Here is a 20969-nt window from a genome sequence, read left to right on the forward strand (position 1 = left end):
TTGTGGAAAATTTGAAACATGTATAAAGAAGAGAGAGTGGTGCGTACGCCCCGTGTCTCTCTCAGGAGTGTGCGAGTTCTCATGTGCGGCCCGTTGCATCCCTGCACCGTACAGGAGGGACACACAGTGCCCTCTCGCCCGTGTGCTTCCATATACGTCTCTGGAAGGTGGGGCTCTTTGTCCTCACCACACCTGAAAACGCAAGCAGCAGTTGCCAGACCCTGTCGGCGGGAGGAGCATCCTTGGTGACGTGAACACAGACCTGCTCCCTCTTGGGCTGTCGTGCTTGTCACCCACGCTCGTCCTGCCCACTGTTGGAGCCTTCTGAGAAGTTACTCAGATGCTCTTATAGCTGACCTGGTTTTATAGGCAAGCATTATGAGTTAAACAGCACCTCTGCCCGAGGTCATGGCGCCCACCTAAAACTGGTGAACGTTCACTTTCTGTCATTTCCCAGCCTCAAGGCAGAGCTTCCCGCAGGGTCCTGCAGCTCCAGCCCCCATCCCCCTGCCCTGTCCCCGCCCCACCGCCCCTTCTTCCATCTTCTTGTCTTCCATCACCTCACCTAACTCTCAGCTGTGTCTTCAGCGTCTCTTCTTTTCTCCTCTCCCTTGTCAGCTGGTTGCAGTCTTGTCCATTTCACCTCCAGCCCATCTCTGAAGCCGCCATGCACGTCCACCCCAGCCTTTGACTGTCCCAGGAATGCTGTCCTCCTGGCCTCAAGCTTGCCCCCACAGCCCCCCGGGCGCGTCTTCTGCTTGCAGACTCTCCCTGTCGTGCTGTGCCCAGCGGTGCCTTGAGCCTCCCCTTGGCTCAGCCTCCTGTCCTGCTGTTGTCATTGCTGCATGACACCGAGTGATTCCCCCTGAAAAACAGAGCAAGCCGCAGGAACCTGTGTGTTCTCCCCAGCCGTAGTGTGCCCTGTGGCCTGTGGGGTCGCCTCAGTGTGCCCCGTGGCCTGTGTGTTCTCCCCAGCCGTAGTGTGCCCTGTGGCCTGTGGGTTTGCCTCAGTGTGCCCCATGGCCTGTGTGTGCTCCCCAGCCGCAGTGTGCCCTGTGGCCTGTGGGGTCACCTCAGTGTGCCCCGTGGCCTGTGTGTTCTCCCCAGCCGCAGTGTGCCCTGTGGCCTGTGGGTTTGCTTCAGTGTGCCCCATGGCCTGTGTGTGCTCCCCAGCCGCAGCATGCCCGTGGCCTGCGTGGTCTCCGTGGCTGCAGTGTGCCTGTGGCCGGTTGGGCCTTTGTGTGTGCTGCCCCCCTTCAGGTTGGCTCCTGCTCTCCTGACCTCCACCTCTGTTGCTTCACAGCAAGGAAGTTGAGTAGGTTCAACTCTAGCAGCTCTGGGTTCACAATTTGGGATGATGGGGGTCTTGGTGATGTCTCCTGCCTCGAGGCCCCTGTGGAGCCGGCTTTTGGCTTCAGGGACACAGGTGGTGCAGTCAGAAGATGCCTGCAGCCCTCCCCACACTGAGTCCAGCTCTTGTTTGCAGCTGCCACTGTCCTCAGGTGCCTCGATGATTGCAAACTCCCCGAGAGCAACCAGACCCTGCTGCGGAAGCTGGGGGTGAAGCTTGTGCAGCGACTGGGGCTGACCTTCCTGAAGCCGAAGGTGGCGGCATGGAGGTAGGCACCGTGAGGGCGGCGCCTGGGGAGGGGTGCTGTGGGGGGCAGGTGCCATTGACGGGGGTGCAGGTGCTGTTGGGGCAGGTGCTGTGGGGTTGGGAGGCAGGTGCCGTGGTTCTGGACACAGTCGGGGGCACTGTCTGGCCAGTGCTGTGGCTTTTGGGTCCAGCGGTGATGGCAGAGAAGGTGCGTTAGTTAACAAGTGTTTCCTGCTTTCATTCTTTTTTTTTTTGAGACAGAGTCTCGCTCTGTCCCCCAGGCTGGAGTGCAGTGGCCGGATCTCAGCTCACTGCAAGCTCCGCCTCCCGGGTTTACGCCATTCTCCTGCCTCAGCCTCCCGAGTAGCTGGGACTACAGGCGCCCGCCACCTCGCCCAGCTAGTTTTTGTATTTTTAGTAGAGACGGGGTTTCACCGTGTTAGCCAGGATGGTCTCGATCTCCTGACCTCGTGATCTGCCGGTCTCGGCCTCCCAAAGTGCTGGGATTACAGGCGTGAGCCACCGTGCCCGGCCTGCCGCCACAGTCTTATGATGGCTGATGATACTCTCTTCATACTAGTTACCCTACATAACAGCGCACCCCTAAATTTAGCAGCTTGAACAGTGCACATTTTCCTCACAGCTTCAGTGAGTCTGGAATCTGGACGTGGCTCAGCCAGGTCCCCAGCCAGGGTCTCTCCTGAGGCTTGGTGAAGGTGCCAGCCTGGCCACTGCTATCTCAAGGCCTGCATCGGGCGGTTCTGCTTCCATGCTCCTCGTGGGTTCCGTCGGGACCCGGCGCCTTGTGGGCTGTTGGCGGGGACCCCTTTGAAGTCCTTACCACATGGGCCCCTCCGCAGGGCAGCGCACAGCTTGGCAGCTGTCTTCGTTGGAGGCTGAGAGGCGGGTGGAAACCACGGCTGTTTGGAAGGTGGCAACTCTCACCAGACTCTGCGTTTTCTATTCTTTGGGAGGGAATCATTGGGCCCATGCCACATCCTAGACTTGGAAACTGAGTACCAGAGAGCTAGAGCTAGGATGAGTCATTTGAGGCAGGTTGACGGTGTCAACATCAGTGTGTGAGTTCTGGTTCTGCCTCCGAAGCCCAAGTTGTTTGTCCTCTGCGAGGCTGTCTCGGGCTGTAGCCACAGCAGCTGCCCTGAACTCTCACTGGACACATTTTCTGCATGAGGCCCGGTAAGCAGGACCCACAGCCAGGCTGCCTGCCCTGCGCTCACCCTTGGCAGGAGCCGTCATGTTCCAGGGGCCCTTGCTCAGCGCGGGGCTGGGCTGCACTCCAAGCACATGCTCTCACCGCTCCTCACACAGCTCTCTGTGTGGGACTGCGTCTCCATTTGATGGCGGGGGAAGTGGAGGCGTGGAGTGGCTCAGGAGCTGTGCAGACTCACACAGCAAGCAGGTGTAGAGCAGGCCTGACCAGGTGCCAGGTCCCGGGGCCTGTGCTGTGGGCCCCTTCGGGGATGACGATGCAGGTGCCCCATGTGGGTGTGAAGAGGGCTACACGTTGCTGCCTTTTGAGGGGCGTTCGGGAGGCGGGATCTGTAGGAACTGGTGATGGGTGAGACGCGGCTCCTGGCGATGAAGGGGCCATGCGTGGCCTGGGTGGTGGCAGTGGTGGCTGCTCAGGAAGCAGAGGGTCCCGGAGGCCGGGTGCTTCCCTGGGGAAGGTGCTGGTCCTGTTATCTGTGTACCCATCATCATGCCTTCTCTCCTGACTTTCCATAAGCAAAACTGGCACCAGGTGAGGACGCTGTGGAATCGGGGCGTGCGTTGTGGCTCACACCAGGGTCTTCCTGGCAGTTTGTGCTGATGGCGGGCGGTGCCTCCGGGTTTCCCCTTCTTCTCCAGTCTCTACAAAGCGTGTGGAATTTTCACAGGCATCCTTTAAGATTCAGAGTGACAGTAAATGACTGATTTCAGTCTTCAGGATGTTGTGAGCTGCAAAGCTGATCTGAGGATGCTTTGTTGGCACAGGTATCAGCGTGGCTGCCGATCCTTGGCTGCAAATCTGCAGCTTCTCACTCAGGGCCAGAGCGAGCAGAAGCCGCTCATCCCGACCGAGGATGCCGACGAAGATGACGACGTCCCAGAGGGTGTGGAGAGCGTGATAGGTGCGTGGGGTCTAAGCGGCGGCCTCTGCTCTTGGGCATCGTCGGGCCAATTCCCCTCCACTCCAGGACCACACTTCCTTCTTCCCTTCCTGGTGCCAGCACTGTCTGGCCACCCATCCCCTTCGCCGAGTGCACGGTCACTGCCCGTCCTCTGGCTCCTGAACCCAGGCCTGTCCCTGCCTGTGGACAGTCTCTTCCTGTGTGCCATAGAAGCCCTTTTTCCCACCGCCTCCCTACCTTCCTGACCTGGGCAGCTGGGCGTGTCCTCAGGAAACAGTTCTCCCAGGAAATTGAGTCGGGGTCCCTGGGGCTCAGGTCTCTGGCTCCTTGGCCTCTAAACCCTGCTCAGTTCCTTACCTCAGGAGCCGTTTCAAACCCCCTTAAACCGCATTACACCTTGCAGGGGTCTCCATCCACTGCCCTGTTCTCCTCCTGTGGGGTCTCCTGCCGCACAGAGATAGTTAGAGCTGTCAGCGGAGCCCCTCACGGCAGCCATCCTGGGACTGGCTCCTGTCCACACACTGTCCTGCCCTCCTGCTGTGGGTTGGATGAGGTCTTTCCTGGACCCAGGCAGGGCCTCCTCGTGTCCCCTCCCTGTGAGGCCCCCATCCTCCCAGTGTCTCCCAGCTTCCTGATGGGTGGGCGGGGCCACGCTGCCTGCGCTCTGCCGCCCTCTGCTCACATCCCCTCCGCTCCCTCCAGGGCAGGTTTCTGCCCAGAGTCATCTACACCCCACCTCGACCATGACCATCAGGGCGCCTGCGGCGCCGTTGCCAGGCCCGAGCCAGCATGCACTCTGGCCCTTCCCTTGACCTTTGCTTCTCAGAGCCCTCCCTGGTTGCGTGGTAGGCACCCGCATCTGTGCTGGGCGGCTCCAGGTCCCGGGCGGGGTCCTGGGTCTGCCCTTTCCCCGTGTCCGCCACCTGCCCCAGGCTCGTTCCTGTCTCCCACCCCCTGCAGGCAGTCCCCTCTGCCTGCATTCCAGCTGCTGTGCTGGCTCCAGACTGTCCCTCCACCCTCCCCTGTGGTCACTTAGCGAGCTTCTCCTTCCAGGTCTTCCCAGGGCTGCTTGGTGCCCTCGGGCTGAGGCTTCACCCCTGCTGGGGCTTGCAGGGCCCTCACCATGTGACCCGACCCCTCCCCGCATCCTCTAGGCTTCTGTGTGGTTCTTAAAAGTTCAGTCTGCCGCCAGGGCCTGGTCCCTGGGAGAGACGTCTTTGTGCAGCCGCTGGCCAGGGGTTTTCTCTGGAAGCTTCCCAGCCCACTTTGGTCACCCCTGAGCTGCGGGCCCTTCCCCTGGCTTGGGTGGGGCCCTTGATGTTGGCCTTCACCTGGGGGCAGGCAGGCAGCTGCTCCCTGTCGCCTGCTTTGATGGGGTAGATCTGTTTCTTAGGAACAGAGAACTTAGGAACTTGGCTGTATGTGGTTATTTGAGAACGGAGAGAAGGAAATGTTCTTTTCCTGTCATTAAAATTAGTATTGTTAATGTAACTCCCTTCATCGTATGCACTGAGTAGCGTACAGGATGGGTCAACTTACAGCTGGGAAACTAGGAACTGTGTGTAGACTCTGTCGTGCATCACCTTCTTCTTCCTACAGAGCAGCTGCTGGTCGGACTGAAGGACAAGGACACCGTTGTGCGGTGGTCTGCAGCCAAAGGGTAGGTGTCCGCGGCCGCAGAAGCACCCTCGGGATGGACCAGCCTCTCAAGTGTGATTCAACAGCTACAAATACCCGACAACTTGGGAGTGGCAGCGCAGCCTCCTCCGCGGCCCCCTCCAACATCACGTGTGTTACTTTATGCGTTGGCATGAAGATGGTTCCCGAGGCGGAGCTTTTGGCTCCTCCGTCCTCCTGCCTCTGGCTGGCCCTGCTGGGTCACGAGCAGGCCAGGTTTACCTGTTCATCTTCAAAATGTTCCCTTGTTTTTCCACATCCTCCTCACTGTGCCCCCTACCTGTCGTTCCCCACAGATGGGGGTCTCGGCTCCTACAGTGATGGTGCTCAGGGAAGAGCCCTCTTTTGTGGGGCGAGCGAGGTGCTCACCCCTCACTAACACCTGTCATACCAGTGGGAGCCGACACGCACCCTGCACCCCGGGCCTCAGTGGAGGTCGTGGGGCAGATCCAGTAGGGCCTGGCCTTGAGCACAGCAGGTGGAGCCCTGGCCTGGAGGAGCCGGTGGCCCTGTGGGCTTGGGCTGTGCAGGGACAGCGATACACATGAAGAAGGTGCTGAGGTGTCGGAGGCCCCTGCTGTGGAGCGGATGAGGCAGGTGCAGGGGCCGGCAGGTGCTGGGGGATGAGGCAGGTAGAGGGGCCAGCAGATGCTGGGGGATGGGGAGGCTGGTTTTTGCCCTTGCTCTCCCGTGCATCTGTGCTGGGTCAGTCCATACCATGAGTTCTAGGAGGAGCTCCACAGGGCTGCAGAGGCTCACATAGGCCTTTGTGTTGCTATTCACAGGGGATGGCTTCTCAGCCCAGAGCCTTGTCTGGCTGAATGTGATGGGCCCACACAGTGAGAGGCTGGGCAGGCCTTCCCTTCCCAGGGTCCTTCCTGGAGGCCTCTGGCCGGGACCTTCCCCACGGGGCCATCTCCAGGGACCTGGACCCTGTGAGCCAGCCCCAGGCGGCCTCCATGTGGGGCCGTGAGCCCATCTCACCTGGCCTGAGGGGAACCTGCGCAGTCAGCATTTGGGGCGGCACAGAGGAAGCCCTGCTCCAGTAGGGAGGGTCAAGGTGAAGTCCTCAGCGTTTGCCTGCTGCCTCGCTGCCCTCCACCGTCACTGGTGACCTGCGGTGTGCGCGTCACGGTGGTACATGGTGACCTGCCCCGTGCTCCGTGTGCTCACTTGTCCCCTTTGAATCTGGCTGGCCTCAGACGTGTGCAGGCTGCTTTACCCTTCAGCATATTTTACCACGGGGGCTCCAAGCAGGGTGTAGGCTTGCCTGGAGTTGGCCCCTTCTCTCCTGGTCTCTGGAGGAAAGGATGTTTGTTCAGGCCATTCACACATGTCACGCATGCCCTTGGCGACAGGCTGGTGCCCCTGACGGATTGCTGTGTTTCTCTTTCAGCATCGGTAGGATGGCTGGCAGGCTTCCCAAAGCCCTGGCGGATGATGTGGTCGGGTCTGTGCTGGACTGCTTCAGGTATGTGAGAAGAGCCGGGGAGGTGTGTGGGCCTGACCCTGAGTTGAGAAACCCTGGCTTTCCTTATACCCCTTCATGCTTTATTTTCATTGAGCTGTTTGTCAGAACTCCAGAAGCTCTTTTTTCCCCCTTTTGAAGTTAAACTTGAGAACTCTTGTTATTTCTGGTATGTTGCTTTTGTCAACTCCATTCTATTTAAAAACCTTAAGGGAAAGAGAGTCAGTTTAGACATATACCCATGTAGATGTTTGTTCTGAAAGGAAAAGCTCTGTTGAGTGAGTTGGGACTGCTCCGAGAGCTTTCTGTGGGAGGTTCGGGTCTGCCCCTCACCTGCCCGTTAGCCACGTGTATCACTCAGACCTTACAGTGAGGCTGGTGTGACCAAGGCCTGAGTTCAAAGTTGGATTTCATTTTAATGAAATGTGAGGCTTTGGGAGGCCAAAGTGGGAGGACTGCTTGAGCCTATGAATTCGAGACCAGCCTGGGCAACAAAGCGAAACCCCATCTCTACAAAGAGTTAAAAAATTAGTTGAATGTCGTCCCAGCTACTCGGGAGGCTGAGGTGGGAGGATCACTTGAGGCCAGGAGTTCGAGGCTTCAGTGAGTCATGATGATGCCACTGCTCCAGACTGGGCAACAGAGTGAGACCCGGTCTCAGAACAAAACTGAATTTAGACAGCCACGTGTGCTGTGCTGCATTTGTCTTGTCAGCCTTCAGGGAGTTGAGCCTTGGGGCCGTATGGCTTGTGGGTGGTAGAGGTGTGGGCTGGAATGTGCAGGTGGCAGGGCCTGGGGTTTCAACCTGGGGCCTGCAGACCAGCCCTGGTGTGGTCACACGTATGAGGCATCGATCTCTGACCTCCCCAGGGATTCTTCCTTTTGCTTGTGTAAATGTCTCTCCCAGTTTCGGAAGCAGAGGACTGAGAACAGGCGTCCAGTTTGCTCAGGACTCCATTTTTGCTTGTGTAAATACGTCTCTCCCAGTTTCAGAAGCGGAGGGTGGAAGACAGGCGTCCAGCTTGCTCAGGACCCCAGGTGTGCTTGTGTAAATATGTCTCTCCCAGTTTCAGAAGCGGAGGGTGGAGGACAGGCGTCCAGCTTGCTCAGGACCCTGGTGTGCTTGTGTAAATATGTCTCTCCCAGTTTCAGAAGTTTCAGAAGCGGAGGGTGGAGGACAGGCGTCCAGCTTGCTCAGGACCCCGGTGTGCTTGTGTAAATATGTCTCTCCCAGTTTCAGAAGTTTCAGAAGCGGAGGGTGGAGGACAGGCGTCCAGCTTGCTCAGGACCCCGGGTGTGCTTGTGTAAATGTCTCCCAGTTTCAGAAGCGGAGGGTGGAGGACAGGCGTCCAGCTTGCTCAGGACCCCAGGTGTGCTGTTGCTGTGCGTTAGCCCGGACACCGTGGAGAAAGCTGTGCTGTCAGCACTTTGGAGGCTCTAGTTCGCGCTGCCTGTGAGTCACCAGGGACAGCTCCGGCAGCTGTCCACAAAGTCTTGTTTTCCTTCTGGAGCAGATTTCTTGTGCACTTAGCCTCCAGCCTGCTCAGTGACAATTTCAGGAGCACAGGAAACAATGTGTCAGATATGGGTCATGTTTTTCGGAGCAGTGAGCAGAAGCAGGGTGCCTTGGAGAGGAGTCTGTGCCAACCCCATTGGGTTCTCCCATGAGCAAACCAACTGAACCTGTGCCCAGGCCCAGCTGTGGGTCCTGCTGACTTGCCCGAGTGTCTTCTGAGACACGTGGTGTGGAGCGTTTGGAAGCCGTGGCACCATGCTGTGCCCCTGCCACCCGCCCCCACCCCGTGTCAGCAGGAGCCTCACCACATGGGTTCCTTCCTGCTCCAGCTTTACAGTTTCACTGAGGTTTTAGACTGGGTGATATGTTAGTTCAGAATTGAAACTGAAGGGAAGAAGACAGCCTCCCCAGACCCCGGAGCCCTCCCCACCTCCGCGGTGACCTGGCGCACCCGTTCCTCATCCCTCATCCCTCTGGGAACTGATGCAGGTGTGATGGGTACAGAGGTTTTCTTGGTTTGTTTCTGAGGTGGAGTCTTGCTCTGTCACCAGCCTGGAGTGCAGTGGCGGGGTCTCGGCTCACTGTGATCTCCGTCTCCCAGGTTCACGCCATTCCTCTGCCGCAGCCTCCTGAGCAGCTGGGACTACAGGCGCTGCCACCACGCCCGGCTCATTTTTTTTGTATTTTAGTAGAGATGGGGTTTCACCATGTTGGCCAGTCTGGTCTCCATCTCCTGACCTTGTGATCCGCCCTCCGCGGCCTCCAGAAGTGCTGGGATTACAGGCATGAGCCACCGCGCCTGGCTGTTTTGTTTTTAGAGATGGGGTCTTGCTCTGTTGCTCGGGCACCATGGTAGCTCACTGCGGCCTCTACCCCCTGAGTTCAAGTGATCCTCCCGCCTCAGCCTCTGCATAGCTAGGACTACAGGTGTGTGCCACCATACCCAGCTAATTATTTTATTTTATTTTTCTAGAGATGGAGTCTTGCTATGTTGCCCAGACTAGTCTTGAACTCCTGACCTCAAGCAATCCTCTTGCCTCGGTCTCCCAAAGTACTGGGACTATAGGCCTGAGCCCTGTGCCTGGCTCAAATTATTTCTTTCATTTTACACAGATGGTGGCTTGCTTGTCACACTTCTCCACCAAACGCATCTTTGAGGCCATTGTGCGTTAGTGCCGTTCCCCTTGCGCTTGGTAATCTGAGACCCATGTACCTGCGACTCTCTCTGTTCCTCTCCCACTCATAGCTTCCACCACTTTCTGTTGTCTTCCCTCCCGAGACCCCCCTGTGCGCCCAGGAGTGCCTTCAGCTTGGATGTGGGGCAGGAACTCGCCCCCAGCTGCTTGGCTTCTTGCCCCTGGTGTCCATGGCCAGGGCCCCCTCTCCGGTTCGGCGGTGCTGCGGTGGGGCTGGGCCTCTCAGGCGAGCCTCATGCATGGACGGCACCCCCGGACCCTGCCGCCCTCGCCACCATGCCGCAGTGAACACGTCTGATTTGGAAGTAGACATTGGCCTGACAGGCATTTGTTTTGGTATTTTTAAGTCACGGTAACCTTGGTATTTTGTCAAGTTTATTCGGATGTTACTAAATCTTTGTGAAAGGTGTGAAGCATCTTTCTCCAGTGAAAACCTGAAGGACACAAGTGCTGATGTGAAAATACGCACGGGCTCATGGAGCCTCTGGGCAGACAGTAAAACACCTGGAACTTGGAAAAGTGTAGTTGTGGTTGAGGCAGTCAGTGACAGTGAGCTCTGAGGAGCAGCTGGTGTCTGTCTCAGCCCCTCCTCTCCTCCGGGCCGGGCACACCACAGGCGAGGCAGCCGCCGGGTGGACAGGCACTCTCTGATTTTCCTAAGTGTTCTTGTCCCTGTTGATTGCCAGCTAGTCATACCACTTAGTGGGTTTTCCTAAACATTTCTTTGCTGTCAAATCAATTTGATTAGAATCAGTGAAAGCCTCAGCAAATCTTCTGAACCACCCCAGGGAAATTAGTAAATATAAAATATTGTGACTTGATCAATGGGCATTGCAGTTGTTCATTAAAAGTTCATATTTCAGGTACTGTGAAAAATCTCAAAATGCCGATTCATTATTCTAGCTTTTAATTTTGAACTTGACTGAACAGTGGGGTGTCTTCCTGCTGCCTTTTCTACTGGCATCTTCCTGTGCTAGGATTCCTGTTTTAATACTTTTATACTTTTAATACTTTTAATACTTTTCTGAAGTATCTTGTTTCTTTCTGTGGGAGCATGGGTGTTGCCCCTACTTGGAGTGATACCGTTGTGGTGGGGAAACCTCACCTGGGATGGCACGGACGGGACGGTCTCTTTGTTTGGGGGCTGACCAAGACTTGTCCTCACTCTCGGGAGATCTGAAGAGGCTCTGGGGTGGGCACGGCTGTTGTCTTTGTACTCAGTCACAGTGTGTTATTTCTTCACCCATCTGATTATTTTTTTATTTTGAGATGGAGTCTCGCCCTGTCACCCAGGCTGGAGTGCAGTGGCGCGATCTCAGCTCACTGCAACCTCCGCCTCCCCGGTTCAAGTGATTCTCCTGCCTCAGCCTCCCAGGTTGCTGGGATCGTAGACGTGAGCTGCTGTGCCCAGCCTTGATACTTTAAAAACTTATGAATAGGTTTTAGTGTGCCTTACAGGTACAGGTTGTGGACTTGCCAAGCTGTGCTCCTTGCCATGGTGTGGGCTTTGAACCAAAAACTGACACGTGAGCTGTGGTCTCAGGATCTTTGTTGCTCTCAGTTTCCAGGAGACCGACAAGGCGTGGCATGGGGGATGTCTGGCGTTGGCAGAGCTGGGCAGGAGAGGCCTGCTGCTGCCGTCTCGACTCGTGGACGGTGAGTAGCTGAAGCACAGTCAGTTGTGTCACCAAGGCTGTCCGTCCGTGGCAGTCTGCGGCCCTTCGTCTGATCCCATCTCCGCGGTGTGGCCCTGCCGCAGGCACACACAGAAGAGCTTGAGAACAAGGGCTGTCCACCTTTTTCTCACATCGGCCTTCGTAATTTCCTAATTGCTTCTTTTTTCTGCTGTGAAATTTTAATGCCACAGGTTACCCTGTGTACCTGGTTTCGGAGGGCCACGAATCCTTGTAATGTCTGATTTTCTTACTCCCCACAACCAGTTTTCATTCTTGAGGGACGTTCTTGCCCCTTAAGGATACGTGCAGTGGCACCTGCTTCAGTTCTAGAACCAGGTACCCCTGGCAGCATCCTAGGCCACCTGGAGTGACGTGGTGCTCCCTGGAGATGAGGCTCATGCCAGCTTGAAACCAGGGTGGGAACTGGGGTGGAGGGCAGGGGAGCTCTGCAGTGGCCAGCAGTGGGGTGGGGACAGAGGGCACAGCATGGCAGATGCAGAGGCACAGCGGGGGCAGAGGGCGCAGCGTGGCAGACACGGGCATGGCGGGGCAGAGGGCGCAGCGTGGCAGACGCAGAGGCACGGCGGGGGCAGGGCGCAGTGTGGCAGACGCAGAGGCACGGCGGGGACAGAGGGCACAGCGTGGCAGACGCAGAGGCACGGCGGGGACAGGGCGCAGCGTGGCAGATGCAGGGGCACTGCCGCAGACCAGCTGTTGCGCAGCAGCCACACGCAGCCCCGTCTGTGTTTGGTGGGGACAGTCCCTGGGTGTGGCAGTGCCCTCTGCGGGCAGGAAGGAAAGGATGTCTGTACAGGATAGAGTGGGGGCCCATCCTGAGAGGGCCTCACCACAGACACTTTATTCTGTCCAAAATAAAGACGCCTGAGATGTGGTGGCCCCGCGTCTTCCCAGTGCGGAGCTGTGGTGGTGTCTGAAGCGACTGCTTTGCACTTGGCGTTGTGATGTGTGGAGAGAGCTTGTAGAGCCGGCAGTTCTTTTTTTAATGTTTCTGCTTATTTTTTTTCAGACTTCTTTAATTTTTAGACCACTTTATTGAGTTTAATTTACATACCATGAAATGCACTCACTGAAGTGCACAATGAAGTGGTTTTGTGTATTTACAGAGTTGTGCAGCTATCGCCGTAATTTAATTCCTGAACATTTTCATTGCCTCCGAAGGAAACTCTGTGTTTAAGAACTCACTGCACTCTCCCCAGCACCCTCGCCCCGGCAGCCACATCTCCAGTGTCTCTGGGAATTTGTCTTTTATAGACATTTCGTAAAAGTGGAACCTACAACGTGTGATCTCTGGTGTGTGAATTCTTCCACTGAGCTCCTCTGTGTGGTGGCCTGTGGAGTGCCTCCTTCCTTCCTGTTGCAGAGCCTCGTCCTGCTGTGTCAATGCACCACACACCACGTTTATCCATCCGGTTCGTCAGCTGACGGGGCTCTGGGTGGTTTCCACCTTTCACTGTTAGAATAATGCTGCCGTGAACATTGTGTACACGTTTTTGAGTGGATGTTGAATAACTGTTGTTAGAATAATGCTGCCGTGAACATTGTGTACACGTTTTTGAGTGGATGTTGAATAACTGTTAGAATAATGCTGCCGTGAACATTGTGTACATGTTTTTGAGTGGATGTTGAATAACTGTTAGGATAATGCTGCTGTGAACATTGTGTACACGTTTTTGAGTGGATGTTCAATCTAGACCTAGAAGTAGAAATGCTGGGTCATACGGTGACTCCATGTTTAACTTTCTGAGAAACTGCCACACTTTTTCCAAAATGATTACACCATTTCACATTCCTGCCTCCAGTGTATGAGGGTTCTGTTTCTCTGATCCTCACCAACACTTGTTTTTATCTTTTTTTTTTTTGGACCGGGTTTCACTTTGCTACCCAGGCTGGAGTGCCGTGATGCAATTTCTGCTCACTGTAATCTCCGCCTCCCAGGACCAGGCGATCCTCCCACCTCAGCCTCCTGAGTAGCTAGGACCACCCGTGCGCACCACCACGCCAGACTGTTTTTAGTTTTGTTAGATACAGGACTTCACCACATTGCCCAGGCTGGTCTTGAACTCCTCAGCTCAAGCTGTCCATCCGCCTTGGCCTCCCTGGGTGTTAGGAATACAGGCATGAGCCACCGCACTTGCCCCCTGCTTCTTTAAAAAAAAAAAAAGCCATTCTAGTGAGTGTGGGGTGCCACCTTGTGCTTTTCATTTGCTTTTCCCTAACGACTGATAACACTGAGCATTCTTTGTGTTTGTCCATTTGTATGTCTTCTTTGGAGAAATGTCTGTTCAAGTTCTTTACTCATTTAAAAAATTATTATTTTTTAAATTGTTGTTGTAAGAAAGAGTTGTTTATGTATTCTGGGTATACGTCTCATATTGGATGTATGATTTGCAAATGTTTTATTGCATTCCGTGGCTGCCTTTTCACTTCCTATTGACTGATGGACACGGTCTCGCCCCATTGCCCAGGCTAGAGTGCAGTGGCCCCACCACAGCTAGCTGCCACCGTGATCTCCTGGGCTCAAGCCATGTTCCCACCTTAGCTTCCCGAGTAGTTGGGACTACAGGGGCTCACCACTACGCCTGGCTAATTTTTTTTCTTTTTTTGAGACAGGATCTCATTCCCATCGCGCAGGCTGGAGTGCAGTGGTGTGATCTCGGCTCACTGCAGCCTCCACCTCTCAGGCTCAAGCGATCTGCCTACCTCAGCCCCCCAGGTAGCTGGGGCTACAGGTGCGAGCCACCATGCCCGGCTAATTTTTGTATTTTTTGTGGAGTTGGGGTTTTCCCATGTTGTCCAGGCTAGTCTCGAACTCCTGAGCTCAAGTGATCCCCCTGCCTCAGCCTCCCAAAGTGCTGGGATTACAGGCGTGAGCCACTGCACCTGGTCTTCATTAAAACAATTTTTTGTAGAAATGGGGTCTCACTATCTAGCCCAGGCTGGTCTTGAACTTCTGGCCTCGAGTGATCCTCCTGCCTCAGCCTCCCAAAGTGCTGGGAATACAGGCTGTACCTGGTGTGTTTTCAGTGTCTTTGATGGTGATTTTTGACCCAGGTTTTAAGTTTTAATTAAGTCCAGCTCATCAGTCTTTTCTTTCTTGTGTTTCTGGTGTCAAAGCTAAGAAATCATTGCCTGTCCCAGAACCGTGAAGTTGTACTCTTGTGCTTTTATTTAACGTTTTGTTCCACCGAAGTAAGTGACGCGTGATGTTTATTTGTGACACCAGATGTGTGTGAGGGTGTGTGTGTGAATGTGTGGCCGGGATGGAATGAAGTCCCTGCCTGTGGGGAGCCAGCTGCAGGTTCACTCGAAGGAGACAAGACCCGACTGGCTCGTGTGTGTGCTCTGTTGTGTCTTATGGCAACACCCACCGACCCCAGGCAGCTGGAGAGAGAGGATGTGGGTATTGGCGTCATAAACAAAAAGGGTAAAGCTGTTGTTCAGAAACTGATACGTGATGTGGAATACACTGGCCCAAGACCTTCGCGTGGTTGGCTGGCCCCTCCTGCCTGGCGGTGCCCTCCATGTGAGCTGAACCCTCTTTGCAGCCCCCATTCTGTACCTGGTAGGATGTGGAGAAGCTGTGCTGTCTCTGGGCAGGGCGAGAGTTCTTTCAGGCAGGGGTGAAGAGATCCCGTCTTGGGGCTAACTCAGGAGGAGACAGGGCTAACATTTGTTGAGTGTTTGTAGCATACTTTTTATGTTTTTGTTTTAGACCTCACACCATTCCTCTGAGAGCCGTGTTGTTTGTATAAAGCTATAGTTGGGAGCCCGGTGTGGTGGCGGTGCCTATAGTCCTAGCCTCTTGGGAAGCCAATGCAGGAGGATCACTTGAGCCTAGGAATTTGAGACCAGCCTGGAAAACATAGTGAGACCCTATCTCTAAACAAACAAACAAACCACGCAGGTGTGGGAGCCAGGAAGCCTTTCTGGAGTCACAGCTCATGCTCAGTCCTTTGGTCTCCTCCATGTGACATGACTGAGCTGTCCCTGCACCTCCTTGTCTCCTTGGAGAGTTACTGTGGTTCTGTCAGTTTAGTTTCAAAAGTGAAAACAGGCTGGGCACTCCTGTAATCCCGGCATTTTGGGAGGCCGAGGTGGGAGGATCACCTGAGGCCAGGAGTTCGAGACCAGCCTGGCCAACATGGCAAAACCCGTCTCTACTAAAGATACAAGGATGTGGTGTCACATGCCTGTAGTCCCAGCTACGTGGGAGGCTGAGGCAGAAGAATCGCTTGAACCTGGGAGGCGGAGGTTGTAGTGAACTGAGATCGCACTGCTGCACTCCAGCCTGGGCAACAGAGCAAGATCCTGGCTCAGAAAAAAAAAGCGAAAACAAATACTTGGCAAATAAATGTTCTAGAAAGACAATACAGATGAGCATGTTTGAGACTAAAGCTTTTGTTTGTCTTAGAGGAAATGTGGAGCTTCATTGGTGCGTGCTAAAGGAGGAAGAAGTAAAACTAGGGAAGTCAGGTGGGCCGGCAGCAATGCCATGTTTGCCTTGAAGGCACCCTGGGTCTTTTTGCCCTTAGTCCTCTGAATAGGGGGACTCTGCCCATTGGACTCAGGAAAGAGTCCTTTGGGTTTTCTTTGGGTTACTTTTTAGGGAATCCTGCTGATTCTTCTCCACACATACAGTACGTACACACACACACACACATACACACACACAGTCAGGAAACCCCACCCCCGATATTTAACGTGGGTTCTTTTCTATTTCCCTAAGCGTCTCGGCTGGTCTGAGAAATAAAGGGAAAGAGTACAAAAGAGAGAAATTTTAAAGCTGGGTGTCCGGGGGAGACGTCACATATTGGCAGGATCCTTGATGCTTCCCGAGCCATAAAACCAGCAAGTTCTTATTAGCGATTTTCAGAAGGGAAGGGAGTGCAGGAATAGGGTGTGGGTCACAGAGATCACATACTTCGCAAGGTAATAAAATACCACAAAGCAAGTGGAGGCAGGGCGAGATCACGGGACCACAGGACGGGGTGGGGGGGTGAATTAAGATTGCTAATGAAGTTTTGGGCACGCATTGTCATTGATAACATCTTATCAGGAGACAGGGTTTGAGAGCAGACAACCGGTCTGACCAAAATTTGTTAGGTGGGAATTTCCTCATCCTAGTAAGCCTGGGAGTGCTACAGGAGACCGGGGCTTATTTCATCCCTTCGGCTTCGACCGTAAAAGACAGCCGCCTCCAAGGGGGCTGTTCATAGACCTACCCTCAGGGCGCATTCTCTTTCTCGGGATGTTCCTTGCTGAGAAAAAGAATTCAGCGATATTTCTATTTGCTTTTGAAAGGAGAAATATGGTTCTGTTCCATCAGGCTCACCGGCAGTCAGAGTCCAAGGCCATCTCCCTTGTTCCCTGAACATTGATGTTATCCTGTTCTTTCTTTAAGGTGCCCAGATTTCATATTGTTCAAACACACATGCTCTACAAACAATTTGTGCAGTTAACGCAATCATCCCAGGGTCCTGAGGCGACATATCCTCCTCAGCTTATACGAAGATGACAGGATCAAGAGATTAAAGTAAAGAGAGGCATAGAAAATCACAAGGGTATTGATTGGGGAAGTGATAAGTGTCCATGAAAGCTTCACAATTGATGTTCAGAGATTGCAGTAAAGACAGGCGTAAGAAATTATAAAAGTATTAATTTGGAGAACTAATAAATGTCCATGAAATCTTCACAATTTATTCTTCTGCCACGGCTTCAGCTGGTCCCTCTGTTTGGGGTCCCTGACTTCCTGCAACACACACACTCACACTCACTCTCCAGCTGTTGTCCTGTAAGCCTATTTCTAGGTCTCCGACTCGGTGCACACCACCATGCCCAGCTAATTTTTTAAAGAAATTCAAAAGCAGCCTGGGCAACAAAGTGAGATCCTGTTTCTACACAACTTGTTTTTAAAAAGTAGTTGGAGGCCGGGCGCGGTGGCTCAAGCCTGTAATCCCAGCACTTTGGGAGGCCGAGACGGGCGGATCACGAGGTCAGGAGATCGAGACCATCCTGGCTAACACGGTGAAACCCTGTCTCTACTAAAAAATACAAAAAACTAGCCGGGCAAGGTGGTGGCGCCTGTAGTCCCAGCTACTCAGGAGGCCGAGGCAGGAGATGGCCTAAACCTGGGAGGCAGAGCTTGCAGTGAGCTGAGATCCGGCCACTGCACTCCAGCCCGGGCGACAGAGCAAGACTCCGTCTCAAAAAAAAAAAAAAAAAAGGAGTTGGGTGCAGTCCCAGCTACTCAGGAGGTTGAGGTGGGAGAACTGTTTGAGCCCAGGAGGTTGAGGTTGCAGTGAGCCATGATTGCCCTGCTACGCTCAAGCGATACTCCTGCCTTGGCCTGTGGACAGTGGGCCATGTTTTTTCTCTTGCATCATCACCTCTGAGGACTATTGTTAAAGGGCTACTTGGTCTTTATTTTAGGTGATTGAAATTCCGGGACTTTCTTGAGTGGTCCTGGCGTAGGTCCTTTCACCTTTTTTTGTGGCTCCTCTTTAAACCCTCTATTGTTGTAGCAGGAGGAAGTGGGCACTCCTCACCATGCGTAAGCTCATGTAATGTCTGTGAGCCCTTGTGGTTTCCCTTGTTGGATGCAAGAAGCACAGGTGAGGGGATGTATTTGGTTTAACTTTACTTTTTTTTGAGACAGAGCCTTGTTCTGTTGCCCAGGCTAGAGTGCAGTGGTGCCATCTCGGCTCACTGCAAGCTCTGTCTCCCAGATTCAAGCGATTCTCATGCCTTAGTCTTCTGAGTAGCTGGGATTATAGGTGCCCACCACCATGCCCGGCTAATTTTTAAATTTTTGGTAGAGACCGGATTTCACCATGTTGGCCAGGCTGGTCTCGAACTCCTGACCTTAAGGGATCTGCCTGCCTCGGCCTCCCAAAGTGCTGGGATTACAGGCATGAGCCACCATGCCCAGCCAACTGTACTATTTTGATAAAGTTTATACATGTGTTCCTAATCATGCGTTTTGGGGTTTTCATCAGTATTTTGCTTTTTGAAAAATGTCAAGTGTTCTGATCTCTCTGGACGTTTTGTATGAAACCTATTTTCCTTGCTATCCTTACTGATGAGAATTGTGCATATTGATTTGGGTAATAATAACTAGCATTTGGTGTTTTTCTGAGCTGATTGGATATGTAGACTCATGTCTTTCATCAAACTTGGGAAGTTTTCAGTCATTGTTTCTTGGGGTATTTTTGCTGCCCCTTCCCTCTCCCTATGGGACTCTTGTTACATTAACACACATGTTGGCATGCTTGATGGTGCCCTAGGAGTCTCTTAGGATCCGCACTCATTTCAGCTCTTGAGTCCTCAATTTCTCTTTTAATAATTTCTTTTTGAGACAGGGTCTTGCTCTGTCACCCAGGCTGGAGTGTAGTGGTAGGATCACGTCTTACTGCAGCCTCAACCTCCCTGGCCCAAGCAGTTCTCCCACCTCAGCCTCCTGAGCAGCTGAGACTACAGGCCTGCTGCACTGCAAAAAAAAAAAAAAAATTGTAGAAACAGGATCTCACTTTATTGTCCAGGCTGCTTTCAAATTCTTGGACTCAAGAGATCTTCCTGCCTTGGCCTCCCAAAGTGCTGGGATTATAGAAGTGAACTGCTGTGCCCAGCCTCTTTTTATAATTTCTCTCTTTATCAACATTCCATGTTAGTTTAAATGCTGTTCTCTTGGTCTCCTTTAGTTCTTGGTCCACAGTTCTCTTGAGATCTGTGAGCGTATTTAAAGCCGTTGATTTAAAGTCTTTGTCTAAGACTCAGCACAGTGGCTCCACTTGCTTCCCAGCACTTAACCTTTGCTTTAAAGCCTAAACAGGAAGAAATCTTTGCATATGTGTTTCCCAAATAACAGATTTGAGGGCTGTGTTAGTGACGTAGGTCTGTTTATTCACACTGTGTGGCTAAAGCAGGTCTCTGTTAAATTAACATCTAGAAAGCATTTCTCATGCTTTCCCTCAAATTTAGGAAGCTCCTTATGCAGTCCTCAGGCTGGGGTCCTTCACTGCCCTCTCTCAAGGAGGCCTACCCCTTCCCCCAGAAGGTGCAGTCTGTCGCCCCATTTCCTATAAAGTGTCATTGTCTGGTGTCCCACAGCCATAGAGAAGCCCATTCTAACCTTCCTGTAACTTTCTGAAGAATGGAGAGCATGTTTGTTTTACTGCTAGGAGGCTCAAGGTCCCTGTGAACCTGCACCAGGTAGTAAGCCCTGCATGTCGGAAATACAGGCTGCCTAACTCCTGTCAAAACAAAAAATGTTTTGAAAAATTTTTTAAATAAATTTTTATAAATTTTGAAAAATATATAAAGTTGCATTAGCGCACACGCTCTCAGCGTTCATCAAAGACGTACAGGCAGCATCTTGTGATGATGTTGCTGCATCTGCATTGGGGTCTTGTTAAAAGCACCATTCAGTAGATTAATTCCCACCTGTGGACTATGTTTTCCGGCTTTTCCTAAAGAAACCGTCGTGTTTTTCTCTCTGGATGACGAAAACTCTGCACGTCCTTCCTACGACAGATGGGATTGGTGCCCAGTGCTCTTGGCAGTGAGGTGAGGACGTGAGGACACAGCATTTCTGTGACAGTGAAGGGGACAGAATTTGGAGGGAGATTCAGACTTTAAACAAGGAAACAAGGGGGCGATTTCAGAGAACGGATAAAGTCGTTAAGAAAATAGACAAGGGTGGTGAGATCCTCAGTGATTGGGCCAACCAGTGACTTGAATAGGACTTGGAGAAGACCTCCTGGGGCGACATTTACTCTGAAAGCTTCTACCGTGAAAGAGCCAAGCAGGGTGGACTCCTGACCGCAGCATCTCAGAAAGAGGAACGAAGGCTCGCACGAGCTGGGGCGGCCGAAAGAGCAGAAGAGTGGGTACAGAAAAGCGCCTGGGGCTCGATCCTAGAGGGGCTTTGGAAGACAGTCAGGGGTTTGGAAGTTATTCGACATAAAATCAGATACTGGGGAATACACGGGAGCGCAGTGGAAAGGAACAGCGAGGCTGTTTGGGAGCCGCCACGGTGCTTCCCATGGTTCGGATTGAGACCAGAGCTGTGAAGAAGGAGAAAAGGAAATACTTATGCTGTATTTAGGATTCTGAACTCAACGAATTTGCTGTTCTATTCAGTGAAAGAGAGTGAGATGGTAAGAAGGTCAGTGAGTGACATGTTGGAGCCTTCCACATAGAAATGGTCTACAAAGTTATGGGCTGGGTGAATTCACACAGGAGGGGGTGATATGAGGAAGGGGAGTGGGTGGAAAAGCTCAAACCAGGTTCCTGGGCTCACTGGCATGGGGAGGTGGAGAAAAGGGGAGAAGCAGCCGCCATGGAAGGAAGCAAACCAGCAGAGGCTTCTTCAGAGGGATATGTTCTGGGAGAGGAGTCCGATTCTGAGAGGGGGAGGGGTGGAGGACCCGAGCCTCCTCACAGCCTCTGGAGTACAGAGGTGGACGGTGAGTTCCAGGAGAGCAGCCCCAGCTGAGGTCTAGGGACAAGGCACTCCCTCCCTGGTGCAGCCATGGGGGCTCCGTGCCGAGGCTGGCTCAGGCTCCTGTGGGGACCCTGCTGTCTGTCCAGCCCTGGCTGCGGCCTGGCCTGACCCTGCTCCCCCCCTCCCCCCGCAGGCCTGTGTACCTCAGTTCCCAGGTGATCGCGGGGGCTTGGCAGAGGTTAGC

The 20969-nt window shown here is 53.5% G+C and overlaps 1 protein-coding gene across 1 annotated transcript in view; it reads left to right on the forward strand.

Moving 5' to 3' along the window:
* The window catches only part of TBCD (tubulin folding cofactor D), a 174465-nt gene that overhangs the window by 40123 nt on the left and 113373 nt on the right, over positions 1-20969 (forward strand). The window contains exons 8-12 of the mRNA XM_011929067.1: positions 1487-1619; positions 3593-3729; positions 5329-5389; positions 6803-6877; positions 11148-11242. Of these exons, the coding sequence (XP_011784457.1) occupies positions 1487-1619; positions 3593-3729; positions 5329-5389; positions 6803-6877; positions 11148-11242 (501 nt within the window). The remainder of the gene's footprint in view (positions 1-1486; positions 1620-3592; positions 3730-5328; positions 5390-6802; positions 6878-11147; positions 11243-20969) is intronic.

Source organism: Colobus angolensis, unplaced genomic scaffold (assembly GCF_000951035.1).
Source record: "Colobus angolensis palliatus isolate OR3802 unplaced genomic scaffold, Cang.pa_1.0 Scaffold1, whole genome shotgun sequence".
Lineage (NCBI taxonomy): Eukaryota > Metazoa > Chordata > Mammalia > Primates > Cercopithecidae > Colobus > Colobus angolensis.